The sequence below is a fragment of the Piliocolobus tephrosceles genome, chromosome 14, assembly GCF_002776525.5.
Source record: "Piliocolobus tephrosceles isolate RC106 chromosome 14, ASM277652v3, whole genome shotgun sequence".
Taxonomy (NCBI): Eukaryota; Metazoa; Chordata; class Mammalia; order Primates; family Cercopithecidae; genus Piliocolobus; species Piliocolobus tephrosceles.
Window position 1 is genome coordinate 41,791,572 of NC_045447.1, and position 20,478 is coordinate 41,812,049.

The 20,478-nt window shown below is 43.1% G+C and overlaps 1 protein-coding gene across 1 annotated transcript in view; it reads right to left on the minus strand.

Annotated features, from left to right (window-relative positions):
* CCDC180 (coiled-coil domain containing 180) overlaps positions 1–20,478 on the minus strand; it is a 68,347-nt gene that overhangs the window by 20,404 nt on the left and 27,465 nt on the right. The window contains exons 19-24 of the mRNA XM_023203136.2: positions 13,143–13,369; positions 9,190–9,365; positions 7,394–7,574; positions 6,114–6,260; positions 1,875–2,019; positions 1,580–1,696 (exon numbers count right to left, since the gene is read on the minus strand). Coding sequence (XP_023058904.1) covers positions 1,580–1,696; positions 1,875–2,019; positions 6,114–6,260; positions 7,394–7,574; positions 9,190–9,365; positions 13,143–13,369 — 993 coding nt within the window. The remainder of the gene's footprint in view (positions 1–1,579; positions 1,697–1,874; positions 2,020–6,113; positions 6,261–7,393; positions 7,575–9,189; positions 9,366–13,142; positions 13,370–20,478) is intronic.

Below are 20,478 nucleotides of genomic sequence, written 5' to 3' on the forward strand. Positions count from 1 at the left end.
TGCCTCCTGCTCCTTCTGGAATGACTGGAAGCCGGTTCTGAGAGGTTCATCTGGGACCTCCACCAGAGCCTGCCTTTATTAAGGATTCACTATGCTCCAGGGACTATGTCATGAGTTTAGCACATATCAGCTCCTTTATCGGTGCCATAATATTAGGAATTGCTTTTATGATTCCCATTTCACAGATGGATGAATTAAATGCTTCTTGGGGCGAAAGGGGCAGGAAGCTGGGTCTGGAGTCCCTATCTCAGAGCCTGAGATGCCAGCAAACCCTTCTTTTATCGAACTGTACTTGCCACTCCCAAAAGACAAGGCTGTCCTCCTCACCTCCGCTTGTCCTAGCCCTAGTGGGTCCTCAAACATTGTTCCCTGAATGGGCATTGACCTATGCTGATAACCCAGGCCCTTCACTTCCAGTGTACCCCAAGTCCCTCTCATCCCACTTCCATTCAGCTCTGGAATCAGAATGCGTCCCTGTTGACATTGTGCCCAGGCCATGATTCTCTCCCCCTCAGCCTCGCACTTCTGCCTCACTCCTACCCACCTCCAGCCTTTCTGTGGTCAGCAGCCAGGACCCCTACCCTCCAAGTTTAGCCCCGAGCACGCAGCCCCACCTGAACCCTTCCCAGGCCCCCACTGCCTCCCCACTGGTGCTCTCCAACCACAGAGCTCCCTACTCTCTCCCTCGCACTCTTGTAGTCCTGGGCTCCAGCCCGCTGGATTTTCTCCAGCATCTCTCCAGAATGCTTCACTCCTCACCGCCTACCTGGCTGGTTCCTACTTCTCCCTCAAGCCTCTGGAAGCCCCACTTTCTTAGCCCAGGTGAAGTTCTCTGGCCCCTCAATCCCCACGCAGCCACCTTCTTCTTCTGTTGCACACATGGCCTGTTTGTGGTTAAGGCCGTAAGCTCTGGTGTCGGTCAGACCTGGGTTCACATTTTGACTTTACCCTTTAAGAGCTCTGTATTCCTACCTAAGTCACTAAAGTGCTGCCTAAGTCTCTAAAATGGGGATAAAAACAGTACTTGCCTCCTATAGTTCTTGTGAGGACTAAGACAGCTAATCAAAGCAAGTTGCTCGGCAGGATGAATGGTGCTCAATAACTAGTAAACGTTAGTGGTTATTAAAATTTCATTTTTGGCCAGGCACAGTGGCTCATGTCTGTAATCCTAACACTTCAGGAGGCTGAGGCAGGAGGATCGCTTGAGCCCAGGAATTCAAGACCAGCCTGGGCAACATAGGAAGACTCCATCTCTACAAAAAATAGAAAAAATTAGCTGGGCATGGTGCCGTGTGCCTGTAGTCCCAGCTACTTGTGGGACTGAGGTTGGAGGATTGCTTGAGCTCAGGAAGTTGAGGCTACAGTGAACTGTGTTCATGCCACTGCACTCCAGTCTGGGTGACAAAGCAAGACCCTGTCTCAAAAAAAAAAAAAAAAAAAGATTGTTTCTGTCTTCCTGGCTGGAGAGCAAGTCCCACGCACAGAACAGAGACCACACTGGCCTCCCAGCACTGGGGACAGTGCCTTGTGTGCAGGTGTGTGTGATAAAGATCCTTGAAGAAGAATGAACCTATCCTACCTGGCACTTGATGTGCACTTGCAGATTCGTCAGCAACCGCTGGATTTTCTCTATGAAAATAAGGTCCACAGACAGGTTATGGAATTTGTTTTCAAACTTGTTGATGACATCATTGGCCTGCACAGAGAGATAAAGGGTAAAGGACAGGGTCTTAATCTGGACCTTTTGGACTCTGAAAGAGGAGGGGGACAGGCCCAGTGAATGGTTGGATGGAGGGCTTAGCCCTCCGTTCAGAGGGAGTTGAGCAAGGGATACTGTGGAACCGGTTGGCCTGGGGCCTGGCTGGGGGCCCCACCTGGTCCAGGTACTCATTCTCCATCTTCTCCATGTTGAGCATGATGACACTGTCAACCAACTCTATCCGGGCAGCTTCCTTCTCCAGTCGGTGACACAGTGAATTGATTTCTCTAGAAGAAAAGTTGCCTCCCTCTGAAAACAATCTGAAAATAATCAGAGAGAAATAAAAGCCACGGATCAGACCTGAGAGTTCTCATCTATCCCAAATACTGTGGCTGACACACACTTTTAATCTAGGCGTCCGGTTAGAGTTCCAGATGTGGGAAAATGAATGCAGATAGCTTAAGGACAGGAGTAGGATTCATAAATGGTGCAGAATTTCCATTTTTGTCAGTTCATCAGGTTGGAGACCCTAACAGACCCAACTGAAACAAAATTCAAAATAAAAATAGCTTTCTTGGAACTGTGTAAAGGTAAGAATTTCACATAAACTTGCCAGGCGTGGTGGCTCATGTCTGTAATGCCAGAATTTTGGGAGACTGACGCAGGAAAATCACTTGAGGCCAGGAGTTCAAGATTAGTCTGGGCAACATTGCATGACCCTGTCTCCACAAAAAGTAAAAAAGTTAGCCAGGTGTGGTGGCATGTGCCTGTGATTCCAGCTACTTGGGAGGCTGAGGTGGAAGGATTTCTTGAGCCTAGGAGGGAGAAGTTGCAGTGAGCCGAGATTGCACCACTGCACTCCAGCCTGGCTGACAGAGTAAGATTCTACCTCAATAAAATAAAATAAAATAAAAAATTCCAGATGAAGTGACACTAGAAGGGAGCTTGGGAGGTGGGCAGCACCAGAAGCCAAGACTTTGTACCAGAGCCTTGGAGTTTCAGTCTTGATGACTGCACAGGTGAAGGGATAGCCTAGAGCTGGATCCAGAGGCCAACCCTTGCATTATAAGACCGAGGAAGGAACGAATCCACCAGATGCCAGGACTCTCGCCTGTCTAGATCCAAGTGCAAAGAGGAAAGAAAAGATCTCTCTCCTCTGAAAATTCATCACACAAACTAGACTTCACATACATTTACAAAATGAGTTCATGTTCTCTGGAGTGACCCAAAAAACCTCAAGCAGAGAATTCTAATTGATCCTGGGGAGGTAGTGCTCCCTGGCTACCCAGCAGAAACAAATAAGGATTCTCTCTGAAGGAATGCAATGTCCAGTCCAGGCCTCAAAGAATGCCACAGATAAAGTCCCAAGGAAAATGAGTGACTCGTAGCTTAAAAAATCGATAAGGAATCAAGATACAAGATACCATGCATGAAAAACAGTGAAACAATAGAGAACAGAAACTGACCTCCCCCAAACCCTCAGATATTAGAAATATCAGATATAGACTATAAAATAACTAGGCTTAAGATGTTTAAAGGAATAAAAAGTGAGCTTCAAAATATGAACAAGGAGCAGGCAGTTTTGAAAAAGTATCAAATATAATTATAAATGGGCAGAGAGTGGTGGCTCACACCTGTAATCTCAGCACTTTGGGAGGCAGAGGCGGGTGCATCACTTGAGGTCAGGCATTCAAGACCAGCCTGGCCACTATGGTGAAACCCTGTCTCTACTAAAAATACAAAAATTAGCTGGGCATCGTGGCACATGCCTGTAGTCCCAGCTACTCGGGATGCTGAGGTAGGACAATCGCTTGAACCCAGGAGGTAGAGGTTGCAGTGAGCGGGGACTGTGCCACTGTACTCCAGCCTGGGTGAGAGAGCAAGACTCTAACACAAAAAAAAAAAAAAATATATATTTATATATATATATATATATGTATACACACACACACACACACATATACACATATATGTATGTATCTACAAATGGAAGCTATAATAATTACAATTGAAAACTCAATGAACAGATTTGCAGGAGGTTCAACACAGTCACAGAGTGAATCAGTGACCAGGAAAAAAAATACAAAGAAATTAGCTAGAATGAAGCTAAAATATGCAAGACGGATGCAGAGATAGGCAAGGTAGAGATGATTAACGTGTCAAATTATAGTTCTAGTTTTTGCTACGTTCCAAATTTTCTTTAAAAATTCTATTTTTATAATCAGAAAAATCTTAATATTTAAAACAAATGCAAGCTTTGTAGATACTGACACAGAAGGTGCCCACTGTTGGGGCTCAGAAAATGATACCAAAAATGTGCTACTTTGAACTTAAAACTGAGAGTACTTGGGGAGCAGCAAATGCAGGGAAGAGCTTTCTCTAAAGTTCACCTATCTACCTAAAGGCTGGATCCTCCAGAAGATACTCAACTGTTGTGAATCCCTTCCCCAGATAACTCATCAACCAGGAGAAACTGATGCATAGTTGTAGGAAGGAAGACTGGAGTTGACACCACACCCAGAGCCCATACAGAATTGGTCCCAGGCTATTGTCTGTTCTTTGGGTCCATTAATCTCCCCTAAACATCATTTACCCTTCTACTAAAATTTCCTACATCTCCCATTTCTCACTCTCCTATGAAGAGGATATTTAAGATTCAACCACTTGGCCTTTGTTTGAGTTTCAAATTTTGTGTGACACTTGCACGTTAATAAATCGGTGTGTCTTTTTCCCATTAATCTGTTTATCGTCTTTAGTGTTTTATTGTTTGTTTGTTTGTTGTTGATGTTGTTGTTGTTGTTTTCAGATGAAGTTCCGCTCTGTCTCCCAGGCTGGAGTGCAGTGGTGCGATCTCAGCTCACAGCAACCTCCGCCTCCCGGGTTCAAGCAATTCTCCTACCTCAGCCTCCCAAGTAGCTGGGATTATAGGCGCCTGCCACCACGCCCAGCTAATTGTTGTATTTTCAGTAGAGACGGGGTTTCTCCATGTTGGCAAGACTGGTCTCGAACTCCTGACCTCAGGCGATCCACCAGCCTCGGAATCCCAAAATGCTGGGATTACAGGCGTGAACCACTGTGCCCGGCCTTGTTGTATTGGCTCAAATTGTTGAAACTTCAGGGGTGGAAAGAAAGTTCCTTTACTCCCTCCATCACCATGATTTGGTGATGGTGGTAGTGGGGGGCTGTGGGTCAGCGTGTGTACTAGCATTCCACTTCTGTACAAAACTAACAATGTTTTGCTCATGTATACATAAGTACAGGCACATAGAAAATATATTTTTGGAGGGCTTCCACTTTGTACTTTATATACAATCTGTGTTTGATTATGCTGTAATGATTAAAAGATTTGTGATGTTTAAAATAGCATAAGCCTTAAAAAATAAATATAGCCTTTCAAAAATGTCAAAGACTAAATCTAGGATTACTTTCATCCAGGATTCAGATTGCAGGGGTGAAAATAAGGGGAAAGAATGGCCAATAAACACATGGAAAGGTTAACATCATTAATTGTCAGGGAAATGCAAATCAAAACCACAACATAGAAACACTTCACACCCATTAACAGGTCTATTATAAAAAACAAAAAACACCAGAAAGTAACAAGCGTTGGTGATAATGTAGAGAAATTGGAACCCTTGTGCATTGCTGGTGAGAATGAATATGGCGCAGCTGCTGTGGAAACAGTATGAGGGTTCTTCTCAAAGTTAAACATAGAATTACTGTTTAATCCAGCAATTCCACTTCTAGGAAATAAGCAAAATAATTAAAACCAGGACCTTCAACAGGTATTTGTACACTAATGTTCCTACCACCATTATTCACAATAGCCAAAAGATGGAACCAACCCAAATGCCCATCAAAGATGAATGGGTAAACAAAATGTGATCTATACACACAATGGAACATTATTCAGCCTTAAAAAGGAATGATTTTGTGACACATGATACATGATACATGGATGAACCATGATACATGGATGACACATGATTTTGTGATACATGACACAAGATACATGGATGAACCTTGAAGACAATATGCTAAATGAAATGAGCCAGACAAGAAAAGGACAAATATGTGATTCCACTTATATGAAGTACCTCGAGGTTTCAAATTCAGAGAAACAGAAAGCAGGGTGGTGGTTGCCAGGGGCTGTGGGGAGGGAGGAATGGGGAGTTCTTGTTTAATGGTACAGAGTTTCAGTTTGGGAAGATGAAAAAATTCTGGTGACCAATGGTGGTGATGGTAGCACAACGACCAGGATATCCTTAATGCCACTGATCTGTGCACCTAAAAATGGTTAAGAGTTAAGTTTGATGTTATGTATATTTTGTCAAAACTAAAAATTAAGGGGGAAACGAGACCACATCCCAAGAAACTCAGGTGGCCTCAACAGGCCCTGGACACTGGCTCCCACCTGCAGTGTTTGATGAACTCAATATTTGAGTAGCGGAGTTTGCCCAGACTCTCCTCCAAGTACTGCCGGAAGCTGCGCAGGGACACCTGGGTGACATCAACATAGTTAAGCAACTCCTGGTGCAGTGTATTGCTGAGAATGACCAGCCTGTGGGAGACAGAGGAGGAACAGGACAGTGATGGGGGACAACCCTGGGGGACAAGGGAAGGGCAGGTGGTGATGGTGATCAGCCTAGGGGATGTGGGAGTTGCAGGTGGTGATGACGACCAGCTTGGGGACACAGGAGGGACAGGTGGTGATGGTGAGCATCCTGAAGACATGGGAGGAGCAGGTGGTGATAGGTGACCTTCCTGGGGACACAGTGCTGATGGGTGACCAGTTTGGGGGGCATGAGAGGGAAGGGTGGTGGCCTGGGCCTGAAAGGAGGACATCCTGGGAGTCTATTTGGGCTCCACAAGCTGTGCCCAGCTTCTCTGGGTAGCAAAGGGGGCAGTAGAAAGAAGTTCCAAATTCCAGTGTCTGTAGGACACACTCTGGGTGTGCTGGATCAGAGGGCGTCCTTCTCTCTCTGACCCTTGCAATCAAATTGGTGAAAGAATCCCAGAAGATCCTACTGGATCTTTGTCCCTGCTCCAGTGGGCTGTGTCTGACCCCCAGCAAGGTGGCTCCTGCACCCATGATCCCCTAAAAGAGTGCCCTGAGAGTGTCCTATTTACAACCAAGTCCACCAGAACCAGCTGTCCCTCATGTGCCTGATGGCTGCGTAGACACTTGCCAGTCTCCTCCCTGGGACCTGCCTGAGGCCTCCATCTCATATCCCAAATGGCCTCTCTGGAGCCCCTTGCTCTGCCCTGAGCACACTCCTACACTGAGCTGAGCCAGTGCTCTTTCAGTGATTGTGGAACGCAACCCTCTCCCATCTTTCTCCATTCAGGGCTCTTCTGAGTTCATATTCAATGCTGCCTCCTGCAGGAAGCCCTCCCTGATTTTTCCTGAGGGGAAGTGGTCTTCCCCACCACTGATATTTCATAGTACTTGGTTTGCACCCTTGCATGCTGCCTGTGTGTATTCTTTGCTCTCTGGCTGCTCACTCCCTGCCTTCCCACGCAATATTCCACACAGAGTTTGACTTGACTCTCTTGAAGAGTTTAACTCGAAAGAAGGCTCTGGAGGTGCCTTCTGCTGTTGTGTCTACAGGGAGGGGAGCTCCTTTGAAAGGACCAGCCAAACTGAGATTCCAGAGCCACATGGCTGGGGTGGAGACTCCCAGGACCCCTTACTTTTGGCTTCTGGTGGCATTCAAGAAGATGTGCTCCATGTCATAGATCTTGAGGTGGAAGTTTTTGCTCCTCACGTTTTGCTCTTCTTGGAACTGGCAGAACATCAGCCGCTCCTTCTTCAGCGTCTCGGTCACCCCAGCACAGTGGCTGTCCAACCGCTCTTGATGAAGCAAGAGCTCCGCTGAAAAAGGATTAAGAGAGCTGGGGTCCCTGGGACCCGACTTACCTCAGCATGTTGCTTTCCTGGAACAAGGCCCATCTGCTGCCTCTCCCAGGCCAGCTGCAGAACAGGAACGATTCAGGTCAAGGCCTCTTGTCCTGCCCCTGTTGCCTTCATCAGGGCTCGGGCTGGAGAGGAGGCCTGGCCATGAGCAGGGAGCTCCTGTTGGTAGAGACACCCTGCCCGGAGCAGAGGGAACACAGCCAGGAAGATGGACAGTCTGGGGAGCAGCCGAGTAGCACGCAGGATGGGCAGGGGCTGTTGGGGAGGGCTGAGATCTAGGTGAGGAGGTCTGGGGGGTAACAGCAAGTACAGCACTGAGCAGTCTGGGTTTGCTCCTTAACATCAGCAGATACTTATGTCCAGTGAGCCTGAATTCCAACTGTCTTCCAAGATGGAGTGGCAAGAACAAGGACTGGGCTTCCAGGGATCCATCATAGGCCTTTAGGTGAGCAGAGAGTCCCTAGAGCCCCCAACCCTGACCACCTCCCATCTGACCCCACTATCGTCTGAAGTGGTGGAAGTGCTGTGGTCTCAGCTCTGCCAAAATGACTGGTGAGATGCTAGGACTTCGCTTCTCTCGCCTTGTTTTCCACACTGTGTATTGGCTCAGGTGGCCTGGGAAGGACAGGGAGCCAGCCTTCAGGGAGCTTCTACTCAGTGGATATAGAATCCTTTTTATTCCTCAGTGCATTTAGCACACACATTTTCCAGATGACAACAATGAGGTTCCAAATGCCACACAAGTTGCCTGAGCCCGCAAGCACTGGGATTCAAGGCCAGTTGTCAACTTGCACAACTCCTTCCCTGCTCCAGGAATAGGAGTTTGTGTGGGTTAGTGACGGGGCTCTCTGATACTTCTAAAGGGCTTTGAAGGAGCTGGGGTATAATTTGGGTGAAAAACCAATAGTCATTGAAGAATCCTACTGAAAACATCCCCCCCGCCCCCTGCCACATTAACAGAGTCCACCACGTAGGTGTGAAACGCATGTATTTTTAAGTATGATAAATGATAAAGTAGAAATAATGGCCACCACTTTTGGAGGCTGTATCTTGTACCAGGTGCTCATGATTCCTTACTATACCATTTAAAAAGGGCTTATTACCACCTCCTTAACACCTCCATCAACCCCTTCTGCAGATGAGAGAGGGGTCAGAGAGGTCAGGTAACCTGTACAGGGTCACACGGTCACAGGAGTTGAAACTGAGAGCTCTAATTCCTGAGCTATGGGCTTGCCTCTAGAATATCCACTATGCAGGTGTGTATCTGACAGGTGTATGAGCAGATCTGGCATCCAAGAGCTAAAACAGTACAACACTCTTTGTTTTCAACTCTAACACCCTCTTGAAAAAAAATGGAAATGAGAAAAAAATCTCGTAGGAGGATTCTGAGTACCACCTTTTTCTGCAAGCCTCAGAGGTGCGAACCCTTGTGCACATCTTCCATGGTGTGATGAGAACATGCTAAACATTGCATGGTACAAACTGGGACAGCTAATGGACATGGAGCCACAGTGGAGCAGACATTGAAGGAGGGGCTGGGGGCAGGGCAGACATTCCCAGGCAGTGTCTGTACCTGCCCTGACGTTGTGGATGTCTTTTTCAATCTGCTGGGCTCTTGGCTGATGCAGGTGCAGATGCAGCTCCAGTTCTGAATCCAGCTCACTGATTTTGGTGGCCACGGTGACCCGGGTGTTGAGGGAACACTGGTCAAACCACTTCTCGAGGTGCTCGAAGAAGCCAGCTCTAAGTCTGAGGGAGAAACCAGCCAGGGTCAGCCCTGCCAGCAATCATGTCCTATGAGAGGTCTTTCCACATGGAGACCAAAGGGCTTCCCCCCTTCACTCCTTTTCCTCATTTCATTTCCCAGCTACATTGCATTTCATTGTGTAAATGGACCATTACTCGTTTAACCGTACCACTGCTGGAGGACATTACGTATGTCATATGTAGAAGTGTTTCTTTGGATGAATGACCTTGAACTGTAGTTGCTGAATCAAAGGTTAAAACACATTTGTGGTTTTGGCAGATATGGCCAAACTGTTTCCACTAGAAGTCAACTTGTATTCTCATCAGCGATGTTCCTATTTCTCCACAGTCTCAGAGTGTATTGTCAGATGTCTAAGTTTGACAATTTTGTCATATTATGATTGAGACTGAGCATATTTTCATGTGTTTAAGATTATTTAGGCTGGGCACTGTGGCTCATGCCTATGATCCCAGCACTTTGGGAGACTGAAGCAGGAGGATTGCTTGAACCTAGGAGTTCGAGACCAGTCTGGGCAACATGGTGAGACCCCATCTCTACAAAATATTTACAAAATTAGCTGGTCATGGTGACATGCGCCTATGGTCCCATCTACTCAGGAGGTTAAGGCTGCAGTGAGTCATGCCACTGAACTCCAGCCTAGGTGACAGAGTGAGACCCTGCCTCAAAAAAACCCAAGAGTATTTAGTTTCTCTTTCTGTGTACTGTCCATGAATGTCTTTTGCCCAATTCTCTGTTGTGAACAGCTGTTCTTTTTTACAAATCAATTTCTAGGAGCTCTTCATATACTGGGGACATGAGGGTCATTGACTTTGATGTGAGTTGCAAATGTTGCGTCTCAGCTTATCATTTCTTCCTTTTTAAGATTTACCATGCTTTTTTGGCCATGTATTGTTAAGATGTCAGTTTCCAAAAACTGATCTATAGATTCAATGCAATAATAAGAAACGACATTGCAGCAGACGTCTTATGGAAACTTGAGCTAATTTAAAAAATTATGTAGAAATACAAAGGGCCAAGAATAATGGAGGGAGAAGACTAAAGTTGGAGGACTTACACTATCAGATAGTAAGACTTAGTGTAAAGCTGTAGTAATCAAGCAGCGTGAAGTCATTGGATAGACACACAGAGAACTAGAAAAGACATGTGGCAGAGCAGTGGGGGAGAGGAGAGTCTCTTCATTAAATGACCCAGGATCAACTGGTTATCTATATGGGAAAGAAATGAATCTTGACCCCTATTTCACACCATAAACAAAAATCAGTTCCAGGTGGATTTTAGATGTTAATATGGAAGTTGAAAACAATAACATTTTAAATATATAACATTGGAGAACATCTCCATGTCCTTGGGGATAACGCACAAAGTAAATTAACCTTAATTAAAAAATTGATGAATTGGACCTTATTAGAAATAAGAACTTCTGCCCATCAAAAGATATAACTTGAAAGAGAGTAAAAAAGGCAAGTGCAGAGAGAGGATGAATATTTGCCATTTATTTATCTGACAAAGCCTTATATAGAATATATAATTTAATTTTTTTGAGATGGAGTCTCACTCTGTCTCCCAGTCTGGAGTGTAGCAGCACTGTCTCGGTTCACTGTAACCTCCACCTCCCAGGTTCAGGCGATTCTCCTACCTCAGCCTCCTGAGTAGCTGGAATTATAGGCATACACCACCACGCCCGGCTATAGAATACATAATTAATTCCCATAAATTAATAAGAAAAAAGACAGAAAATCAACCAGAAATATAATAGGCAAAAGATTTTGCTAGGCATTTCACAAAAAGATAACCAAATGGCCCAACGAGTATTTTAAAAAGAATACAATATCATACTCATCAGGAGAATACATATTAAAATCACAATGAAACACCACTATAACTATATCAGAATGGCTAAGATAAAAACCACTAACAACACCACTGAGGTTGTGGAGCAGTTGAAGTTCTCATATGCTGTTGTAGACTGTAAAACTGTCAAAAACCACTTTTGAAAACTCCTCGGTAGCATCTTTTGGCCGTATCTCCTACAGATGGATATGGACACACACTCTGTGAGTCAGCAGTTCCACTCTTAGTTCTATATGTAACAGAAATGTATACATATATTCACCAGAAGATTTGTACAAGAGTGTTCGGAGCAACATTATTGGTATATTGGAAAGACCAAACATATATCAGTAAAATGGATTAATAAAATGGATTATTTATTTTATAATGGGATACTATACAGAAATAAAAACTGAACTCTAGCCACATTCAATAATATGTATGTCTCATAAACATGAAAAAATAGTGAGTTCTTTATGACCTAATTTAGATAAAGTTAAAAAATAAGCAAAATGAACTCAGAAGTTATAATATTTGTTATCTTTGGGGAAGACAGAGTGGTGGCTTGGGATGGGTACACAAAGTGGGTTCCTGGAGGGTTGGTAATTGTTCTATTTCTTGTGGGCTTTGGGTATCAACTGTGTCATATTTGGGCAATTCATTGAGCTATACACTTATGACTTTCATACTTTCATGAAGGCATGTTATCCTTCAGTATGCAAACCCAATCAGTTGGACAGATAATTTTTTTCTTGTTAGTCAAAAGGCCAGATAGCATAGTGGTTGGTGCAAGATTCTGGAGTTACAGGGTCTGTCTGGATTCATATCTTGGATCAAACTGCTTTCTGTCATGGAGATCTAGGCCAAATGACTAACTCTCTGAGGCTCAGTTTCTTCAACTGTAAAATGGAGTTAATTATGGTACCTGTCTCACATTTATTAAGGGGATTAAATACACTCGGTAAATAATAGCTCCTGTGATAGTCCTTGCTGACCTTTGTCCTATCTGCCATGGAGAGGGCAGATGATGGCCTCTGGTAGAGGAAGGAGAGGGATGATGTTTGAGTCAAGAGACATTTCCAAGGTGAGATGCTGCTGAGGTGTAGGAGAAAGAGCCCAAAGGCCTGACTGTACTCCTTTCATTCCTTATCTCCAGCCTCCTGCCCATGTTACATATGGGAGGTGAACGAACCAGGAGATCTCTAGCTGATGAGTCCTCCTACGACATTGTAGAGGCAGGAGGACAATGAGAATGCCATCCAAAAGGCAAACACAAATGTCCACATTTGATCCAAACTCAAACACAAAGGCCCAGAAACTTGGGAGTTAGGGGAAGTAAATTCCCCTTGGTGGGAATTTACTTGGGGTTATGGGTCATTTCTCTATTCTTCAATTTTCTTATATTTTCTGCAACGAAACTCTTTGGTAATATCTTCTGGCCATGTCTTCCAGCGATGGACATGGATATACTCTATGAGTGAACAGTTCCATTCTTATATTTTGCACATATTGAGTACAAAATGCTATACATGAGATATTTATATTTATGGTGTATATCTGTAGAATTAAAATAGAAAAAGAAAAGCAGCCTTACGATTACAGATGTACCAGGAAATAGAACCCAAAAGTATCTGGAAGGGAAAACACTGTATCTTATGTCCAAGGCCCAAGCCAGCAGACAGCCTCCTGAGGTGGGTGCAGGGGGTCACTCTCACAGAAGATATCTGTGACTGCAAATAATTCCTGGATTTTGCCATTTTTTAATTGTGTTTCTCACCCCTACCTTCCTTCAGTTACCTATATTTTTTCTTTATCCAAGTGATACCAGTCCAATCCTTTTCTTTTCTTTTCTTTTTTTTTTTTTAACATTTCACCTTGTTAACAAAACTCAGAACAACAGGATGAGAATAAAATAGTTTTTTACTCACTGTTTCTTAATTTCTAAAATTAGTCTCGATGGAATTGTCACTTGTTCTATGAACTTGGCACTGGAAGTGTCACTGATGAACATGGCTGAGAAGGTGGAATGGGACTTCCTGCAATGCTCTTCTTCTTCCAGGGGTACAAAGACAAAATACGTGTTTCCACTGGAGATTGTGAAGGACTCCATGTCCTCATAGTATGTCTCCTCCAGACCCTCTTCCTTGTCTTCTTCCTAAGCAGGCAACAAGACTAAAGTTGACTTGATATCATCAAACGGACTTGGGAACTCCAACCACAGGTTCCTTGATATCAGAGGTTGTAAACCAAATTTTGGGCCAAGATTATGGCTGAATCTTGCCTAGGTTCCACACCCCCGCAATGCACAGTGCTTTTAAAATTGGGAAGTTCTACATAAAAATCTGGGTTTCTAATTTCTCTTAAAACATCAGAAAATATGTCAGTTCTGAACCTACATTCCCACATGGCATCTTTAGTTGGAGTTAAGTAATACCTGCATAGTCTTCATCATTTGTCATTATTTTACACTTGGTCTCCAGCCCTGTTTTCTATTACATGCCTGTGGGAATGTGAGTTTGGGATTCCTGCTCAAAAAGAAGTCTAAGATACCAATTTTTCCACAACAATATAGGAAATGATTCTTCTGCAATTCTATGATTATGAAATTCAAGTTATTGTTCTGTGATTTTGAATGTGTTTTGAGGACAAGATTTACTTTATGAGAGTAACTTCCCTGCACTCAAAGGAGAGCTCTGTCTGCCAGCTTGGATATGGAGCTTTTGAGAATAGGAAGAGAGAAGAAATAAACAGGCCAAGGTGAAGCAAGAGAGTCTAAGTTGATCTATTCAATAAGGAGGAATTGAGAAGGAGAGAGAATCAGGGAGGGATAAGGAAAGCCACACAGTTGAAGAGTGACTTTAGAGTAGGTTGCAGGGAAATGAGGAGAGGAAAGTGAATTTTAGAAAGCATTGCTATGGCTGGGTGCAGTGGCTTACACTGGTACTCCCAGCACTTTGGGAGGCTGAGGCGGCAGATCATTTGAGGTGATGAGTTTGAGACCAGCCTGGGCAACATGGTGAAACCCTGTCTCTACTAAAAATACAAAAATTAGAGGTTGATTCCAAGATGGCTGAATAGGAAGAGCTCCAGTCTGCAGCTCCCAGCATGATCGATGCAGAAGATGGGTGATTTCTGCATTTCCAACTGAGGCACCTGGTTCATCTCAGTGGGAGTGGTCAGAAAGTCAGTGCAGCCCACAGAGGGCGAGCCAAAGCAGGGCGGGGCATCACCTCACCCGGGAAGCACAAGGGGTCAGGGGATTTCCCTTTCCTAGCCAAGGGAAGTGGTGACAGACTATACCAGGAAAATCAGGACACTGCCACTTAAAACACTGAGCTTTTCAAATGGTCTTAGCAAATGGCACACCAGGAGAATATATCCCACACCTGGCTCAGCAGGTCCCACACCCATGGAGCCTTGCTCATTGCTAGTCCAAAATCGAACTGTGAGGTGGAAAGCCTGACTGGGTGGGGAGATGTCTGCCATTGCTAAGGATTGACTAGGTAAACAAAGCGGCCGGGAAGCTCGAACTGGGTGGAGCCCACCTCAGTTCAATGAGGCCTGCCTGCCTCTGTAGACTCCACTTCTAGGGGTAGGGCATAGCTGAACAAAAGGCAGCAAAAACTTCTGCAGACTTAAACTTCCCTGTCTGACAGCTCTGAAGAGACAAATGGTCCCCCCAGCAAAGTGTTTGAGCTCTGAGAATGGACAGACCGCCTCCTCAAGTGGGTCCCTGACCCCCGTGTAGCCTAACTTGGAGACACCTCCCAGTAGGGGCTGACTAACACCTCATATAGCCAGGTACCCCTCTGAGATGAAGCTTCCAAAGCAAGGATCAGGCAGCAATATTTGCTGTTCTGCAATATTTGCTGTTCTGCAGCCTTCGCTGGTGAAACCCAGGCAAACAGGGTCTGGAGTGGAGCTCCAGCAAACTCCAACAGACCTGTAGCTGAGAGACCTGACTGTTAGAAGGAAAACTAACAAACAGAAAGGAATAGCATCAATATCAACAAAAAGGACATCCACACCAAAACCCCATCTGTAGGTCAGCATCATCAAAGACCAAAGGTAGATAAAAACCACAAAGATGGGGAGAAACCAGAGCAGAAAAGCTAAAAATTCTAAAAACCAGAGCACCTCTTCTCCTCCAAAGGATCACAGCTCCTTGCCAGCAATGGAACAAAGCAGGATGGAGAATGACTTTGATGAACTGACAGAAGTAGGCTTCAGAAAGTCGGTAATAACAAACTTCTCTGAGCTAAAAGAGGATGTTCGAACTCATCACAAGGAAGCTAAAAACCATGAAAAAAGATTAAATGAATGGCTAACTAGAATAAACAGTGTAGGGAAGACCTTAAGTGACCTGATGGAGCTGAAAACCATGGTATGAGAACTATGTGATGCATGCACAAGCTTCAGTAGCTGATTCAATCAATGGAAGAAAGGGTATTAGTGATTGAAGATCAAATTAATAAAATAAAGCGAGAAGAGAAGTTTAGAGAAAAAAGAGTAAAAAGAAATGAACAAAGCATCCAAGAAATATGGGACTATGTGAAAAGACTAAATCTACATTTGATTGGTATACCTGAAAGTGATGGGGGGAATGGAACCAAGCTAGAAAACACTCTTCAGTATATTATCCAGGATAACTTCCCCAACCTAGCAAGGCAGGCCAACATTCAAATTCAGGAAATACGGAGAACACCACAAAGATACTCCTCGAGAAGAACAACCCCAAGACACATAATTGTCAGATTCACTAAGGTTGAAATGAAGGAAAAAATACTAAGAGCAACCAGAGAGAAAGGTCAGGTTACCCACAATGGGATGCCCATCAGACTAATAGCGGATCTCTTGGTAGAAACCCTGCAAGCCAGAGGAGAGTGGGGGCCAATATTCAACATTCTTAAAGAAAAGAATTTTCAACTCAGAATTTCATATCCAGCCAAACTAAGCTTCATAAGTGAAGGAGAAATAAAATCCTTTACAGACAAGCAAATGCTGAGAGATTTTGTCACCACCAGGCCCGCCTTACAAGAGCTCCTGAAGGAAGCAGTAAACATGGAAAGGAAGAACCAATACCAGCCACCGCAAAAACACGCCAAATTGTAAAGACCATTGATGCTAAGAAGAAACTGCATTAACTAACGGGCAAAATAACCAGCTAACATCATAATGACAGGATCAAATTCACACATAACAATATTAACCTTAAATGTAAACGGGCTAAATGCCCCAGTTAAAAGACACAGACTGGCAAATTGGATAGAGTCAAGATTCATCAGTGTGCTGTATTCAGGAGATCCATCTCATGTGCAGAGACACACATAGGCTCAAAATAAAGGGATAGAGGAAGATCTTGCAAGCAAATGGAAAGCAAAAAAAAGGCAGGGGTTGCAATCCTAGTCTCTGATAAAACAGACTTTAAACCAACAAAGATCAAAAGAGACAAAGGAGGTCACTACATAATGGTAAAGGGATCAATTCAACAAGAAGAGCTAACTATCTTAAATACATATGCACCCAATACAGGAGAACTCAGATTCATAAAGCAAGTCCTGAGAGACCTACAAAGAGACTTAGACTCCCACACAATAATAATGGGAAACTTTAACACCCCACTGTCAACATTAGACAGATCAACGAGACAGAAAGTTAACAAGGATATCCAGGAATTGAAGGCTCTGCAACACAAGCAGACCTAATAGACATCTACAGAACTCTCCACCCCAAATCAACAGAATATACATTCTTCTCAGCACCACATCACACTTATTCCAAAATCGACCACATCGTTGGAAGTAAAGCATTCCTCAGCAAATGTAAAAGAACAGAAATCACAACAAACTGTCTCTTAGACCACAGTGCAATCAAATTAGAACTAAGGATTAAAAAACTCACTCAAAACCGCACAACTACATGGAAACTGAACGACCTGCTCCTGAATGACTACCAGGTAAATAACGAAATGAAGGTAAAAATAAAGATGTCCTTTGAAACCAACGAGAACAAAGACACAACGTACCAGAATCTCTGGGACACATTTAAAGCAGTGTGTAGAGGGAAATTTATAGCACTAAATGCCCACAAGAGAAAGCAGGAAAGATCTAAAACCGACACCCTAACATCACAATTAAAAGAACTAGAGAAACAAGAGTAAACAAATTCAAAAGCTAGCAGAAGGCAAGAAATAACTAAGATCAGAGCAGAACTGAAGGAGATAGAGACACAAAAAAAACCCTTCAAAAAATCAATGAATCCAGGAGCTGACTTTTTGAAAAAGATCAACAAAATTGATAGACTGCTAGCAAGACTAATAAAGAAGAAAAGAGAGAAGAATCAAATAGACACAATAAAAAAATGATAAAGGGGATATCATTACTGATCCCACAGAAATACAAACTACCATCAGAGAATACTATAAACACCTCTACGCAAATAAACTAGAAAATCTAGAAGAAATGGATAAATTCCTGGACACATATACCCTCCCAAGACTAAACCAGGAAGAAGTGGAATCTCTGAATAGACCAATAATAGGCTCTGAAATGAAGGCAATAATTAATAGCCTACCAACCAAAAAAAGTCCAGGACCAGACGGATTCATAGCCCAATTCTACCAGAGGTACAAAGAGGAGCTGGTACCATTCCTTCTGAAACTTTTCCAATCAATAGAAAAACAGGGAATCCTCCCTAACTCATTTTACGAGGCTAGCATCATCCTGACACCAAAGCCTGGCAGAGACATGACGAAAAAAGAGAATTTTAGACCAATATCCCTGATGAACATCGATGCAAAAATACTCAATAAAACGCTGGCAAACCGAATCCAGCAGCACATCAAAAAGCTTATCCAACACAATCAAGTTGACTTCATCCCTGGGATGCAAGGCTGGTTCAGCATACTCAAATCAATAAATGTAATCCATCACATAAACAGAACCAAAGACAAAAACCACAAGATTATCTCAATAGCTGCAGAAAAGGCCTTTGACAAAATTCAACAGCCATTCATGCTAAAAACGCTCAATAAAATAGGTATTGATGGAACACAGTTCAAAATAATAAGAGCTATTTATGACAAACCCACAGCCAGTATCATACTTAAGGGCAAAAACTGGAAGCATTTCCTTTGAAAACTAGCACAAGACAGGGATATCCTCTCTCACCACTCCTGTTCAACATAGTGTTGGAAGTTCTGGCCAGGGCAATCAAGCAAGAGAAAGAAATAAAGGGTATTCAATTAGGAAAAGAGGAAGTCAAATTGTCCCTGTTTGCAGATGACATGATTGTATATTTAGAAAACCCCATCATCTCAGCCCAAAATCTCAAGCTGAGAAGCAACTTCAGCAAAGTCTCAGGATAAAAATCAATGTGCAAAAATCACAAGCATTATACACCAATAACAGACAGAGAGCCAAATCATGAGTACACTCTGATTCACAATTGCTACATAGAGAATAAAATACCTAGGAATCCAACTTACAAGGGATGTGAAGGACCTTTTCAAGGAGAACTACAAACCACTGCTCAACGAAATAAAAGAGGACACAAACAAATGGAAGAACATTCCATGCTCATGGATAGGAAGAATCAATGTCATGAAAATGGCCATACTGCCCAATGTAATTTATAGATTCAATGACATCCCCATCAAGCTACCAATGACTTTCTTCACAGAACTGGAAAAAACTACTTTAAAGTTTATATGGAACCAAAAAAGAGCCCGCATTGCCAAAACAATCCTAAGCAAAAAGAACAAAGTTGGAGGCACCACGCTACCTGACTTCAAACTATACTACAAGGCTACTGTAAACAAAACAGCATGGTTGTGGTTGTACCATGGTACTTGTACCAAAACAGAGATATAGACCAATGGAACAGAACAGAGGCCTCAGAAATAACACCATACATCTACAACCATCTGATCTTCAATAAACCTGACAAAAACAAGCAATGGGGAAAGGATCTCCTATTCAGTAAATGATGCTGGGAAAACTGGCTAGTCATATGTAGAAAGCTGAAACTGGATCCCTTCCTTATACCTTATACAAAAATTAATTCAAGATGGATTAAAGACTTAAGTGTTAGACCTAAAACCATAAAAACCCTAGAAGAAAACCTAGGCAATATCATTTAGGACATAGGCATGGGCAAGGACTTCATGACTAAAACACCAAAAGCAATGGCAACCAAAGTCAAAATAGACAAATGGGATATAATTAAACTAAAGAGCTTCTGCACAGCAAAAGAAACTACCATCAGAGTGAACAGGCAACCCACAGAATGGTAGAAAATTTTTGCAACCTACCCATCTGGCAAAGAGCTAATATCCAGAATCTACAAAGAACTTAAATTTACAAGAAAAAAATCAAACAACCCCATCAAAAAGTGGGCAAAGTATATGAACAGACACTTTTCAAAAGAAGAGATTTATGCAGCCGACAGACACACGAAAAAATGCTCATCATCACTGGTCGTCAGAGTAATGCAATTCAAAACCACAATGAGATACCATCTCGCACCAGTTAGAATGGCGATCATTAAAAAGTTGGGAAACAACAGATGCTAGAGAGGATGTGGAGAAATATGAATGCTTTTACACTGTTGGTGGGAGTGTAAATTAGTTCAACCATTGTGGAAGACAGTGTGGCGATTCCTCAGGGATCTAGAACTAGAAATACCATTTGACTCAGCAATACCATTATTGGGTATATACTATAAACCATAAACATCCCATGTTCATGGATAGGAAGAGTCAATATCTTTAAAATGGCCATACTGCTCAGAGCAATTTACAGATTGAATGCTGTTCCTATCAAACTACTAATGACATTCTTCACAGAATCAGAAAATCTATTTTAAAATTTATATGCAACAAAAAAAGAGCCTGAATAGCAAAGGCAATCCTAAATAAAGAGAGCACAGCTGGAGGTATCATGTTACCTGACTTCAAACTATACTACAGGTCCACAGTAATCAAAACAGCATGATACAGGTACAAAAACAGACACACAGACCAATGGAGTAGAACGCCTCACACCTAAACCATCTGATCTTCAACAAAGCTGACAAAAACAAGCAATGAGGAAAGGACTACACATTTAACAAATGGTGCTGGGATAACTGGGTAGCCATACGCAGAAGATTGAAACTGGACCCCTACCTTATACCACATACAAAAATCAACTCAAGATGGATTAAAGACTTAAATGTAAAGCTTAAAGCTATAAAAACCCTGGAAGATAAAACAAGAAATACGAT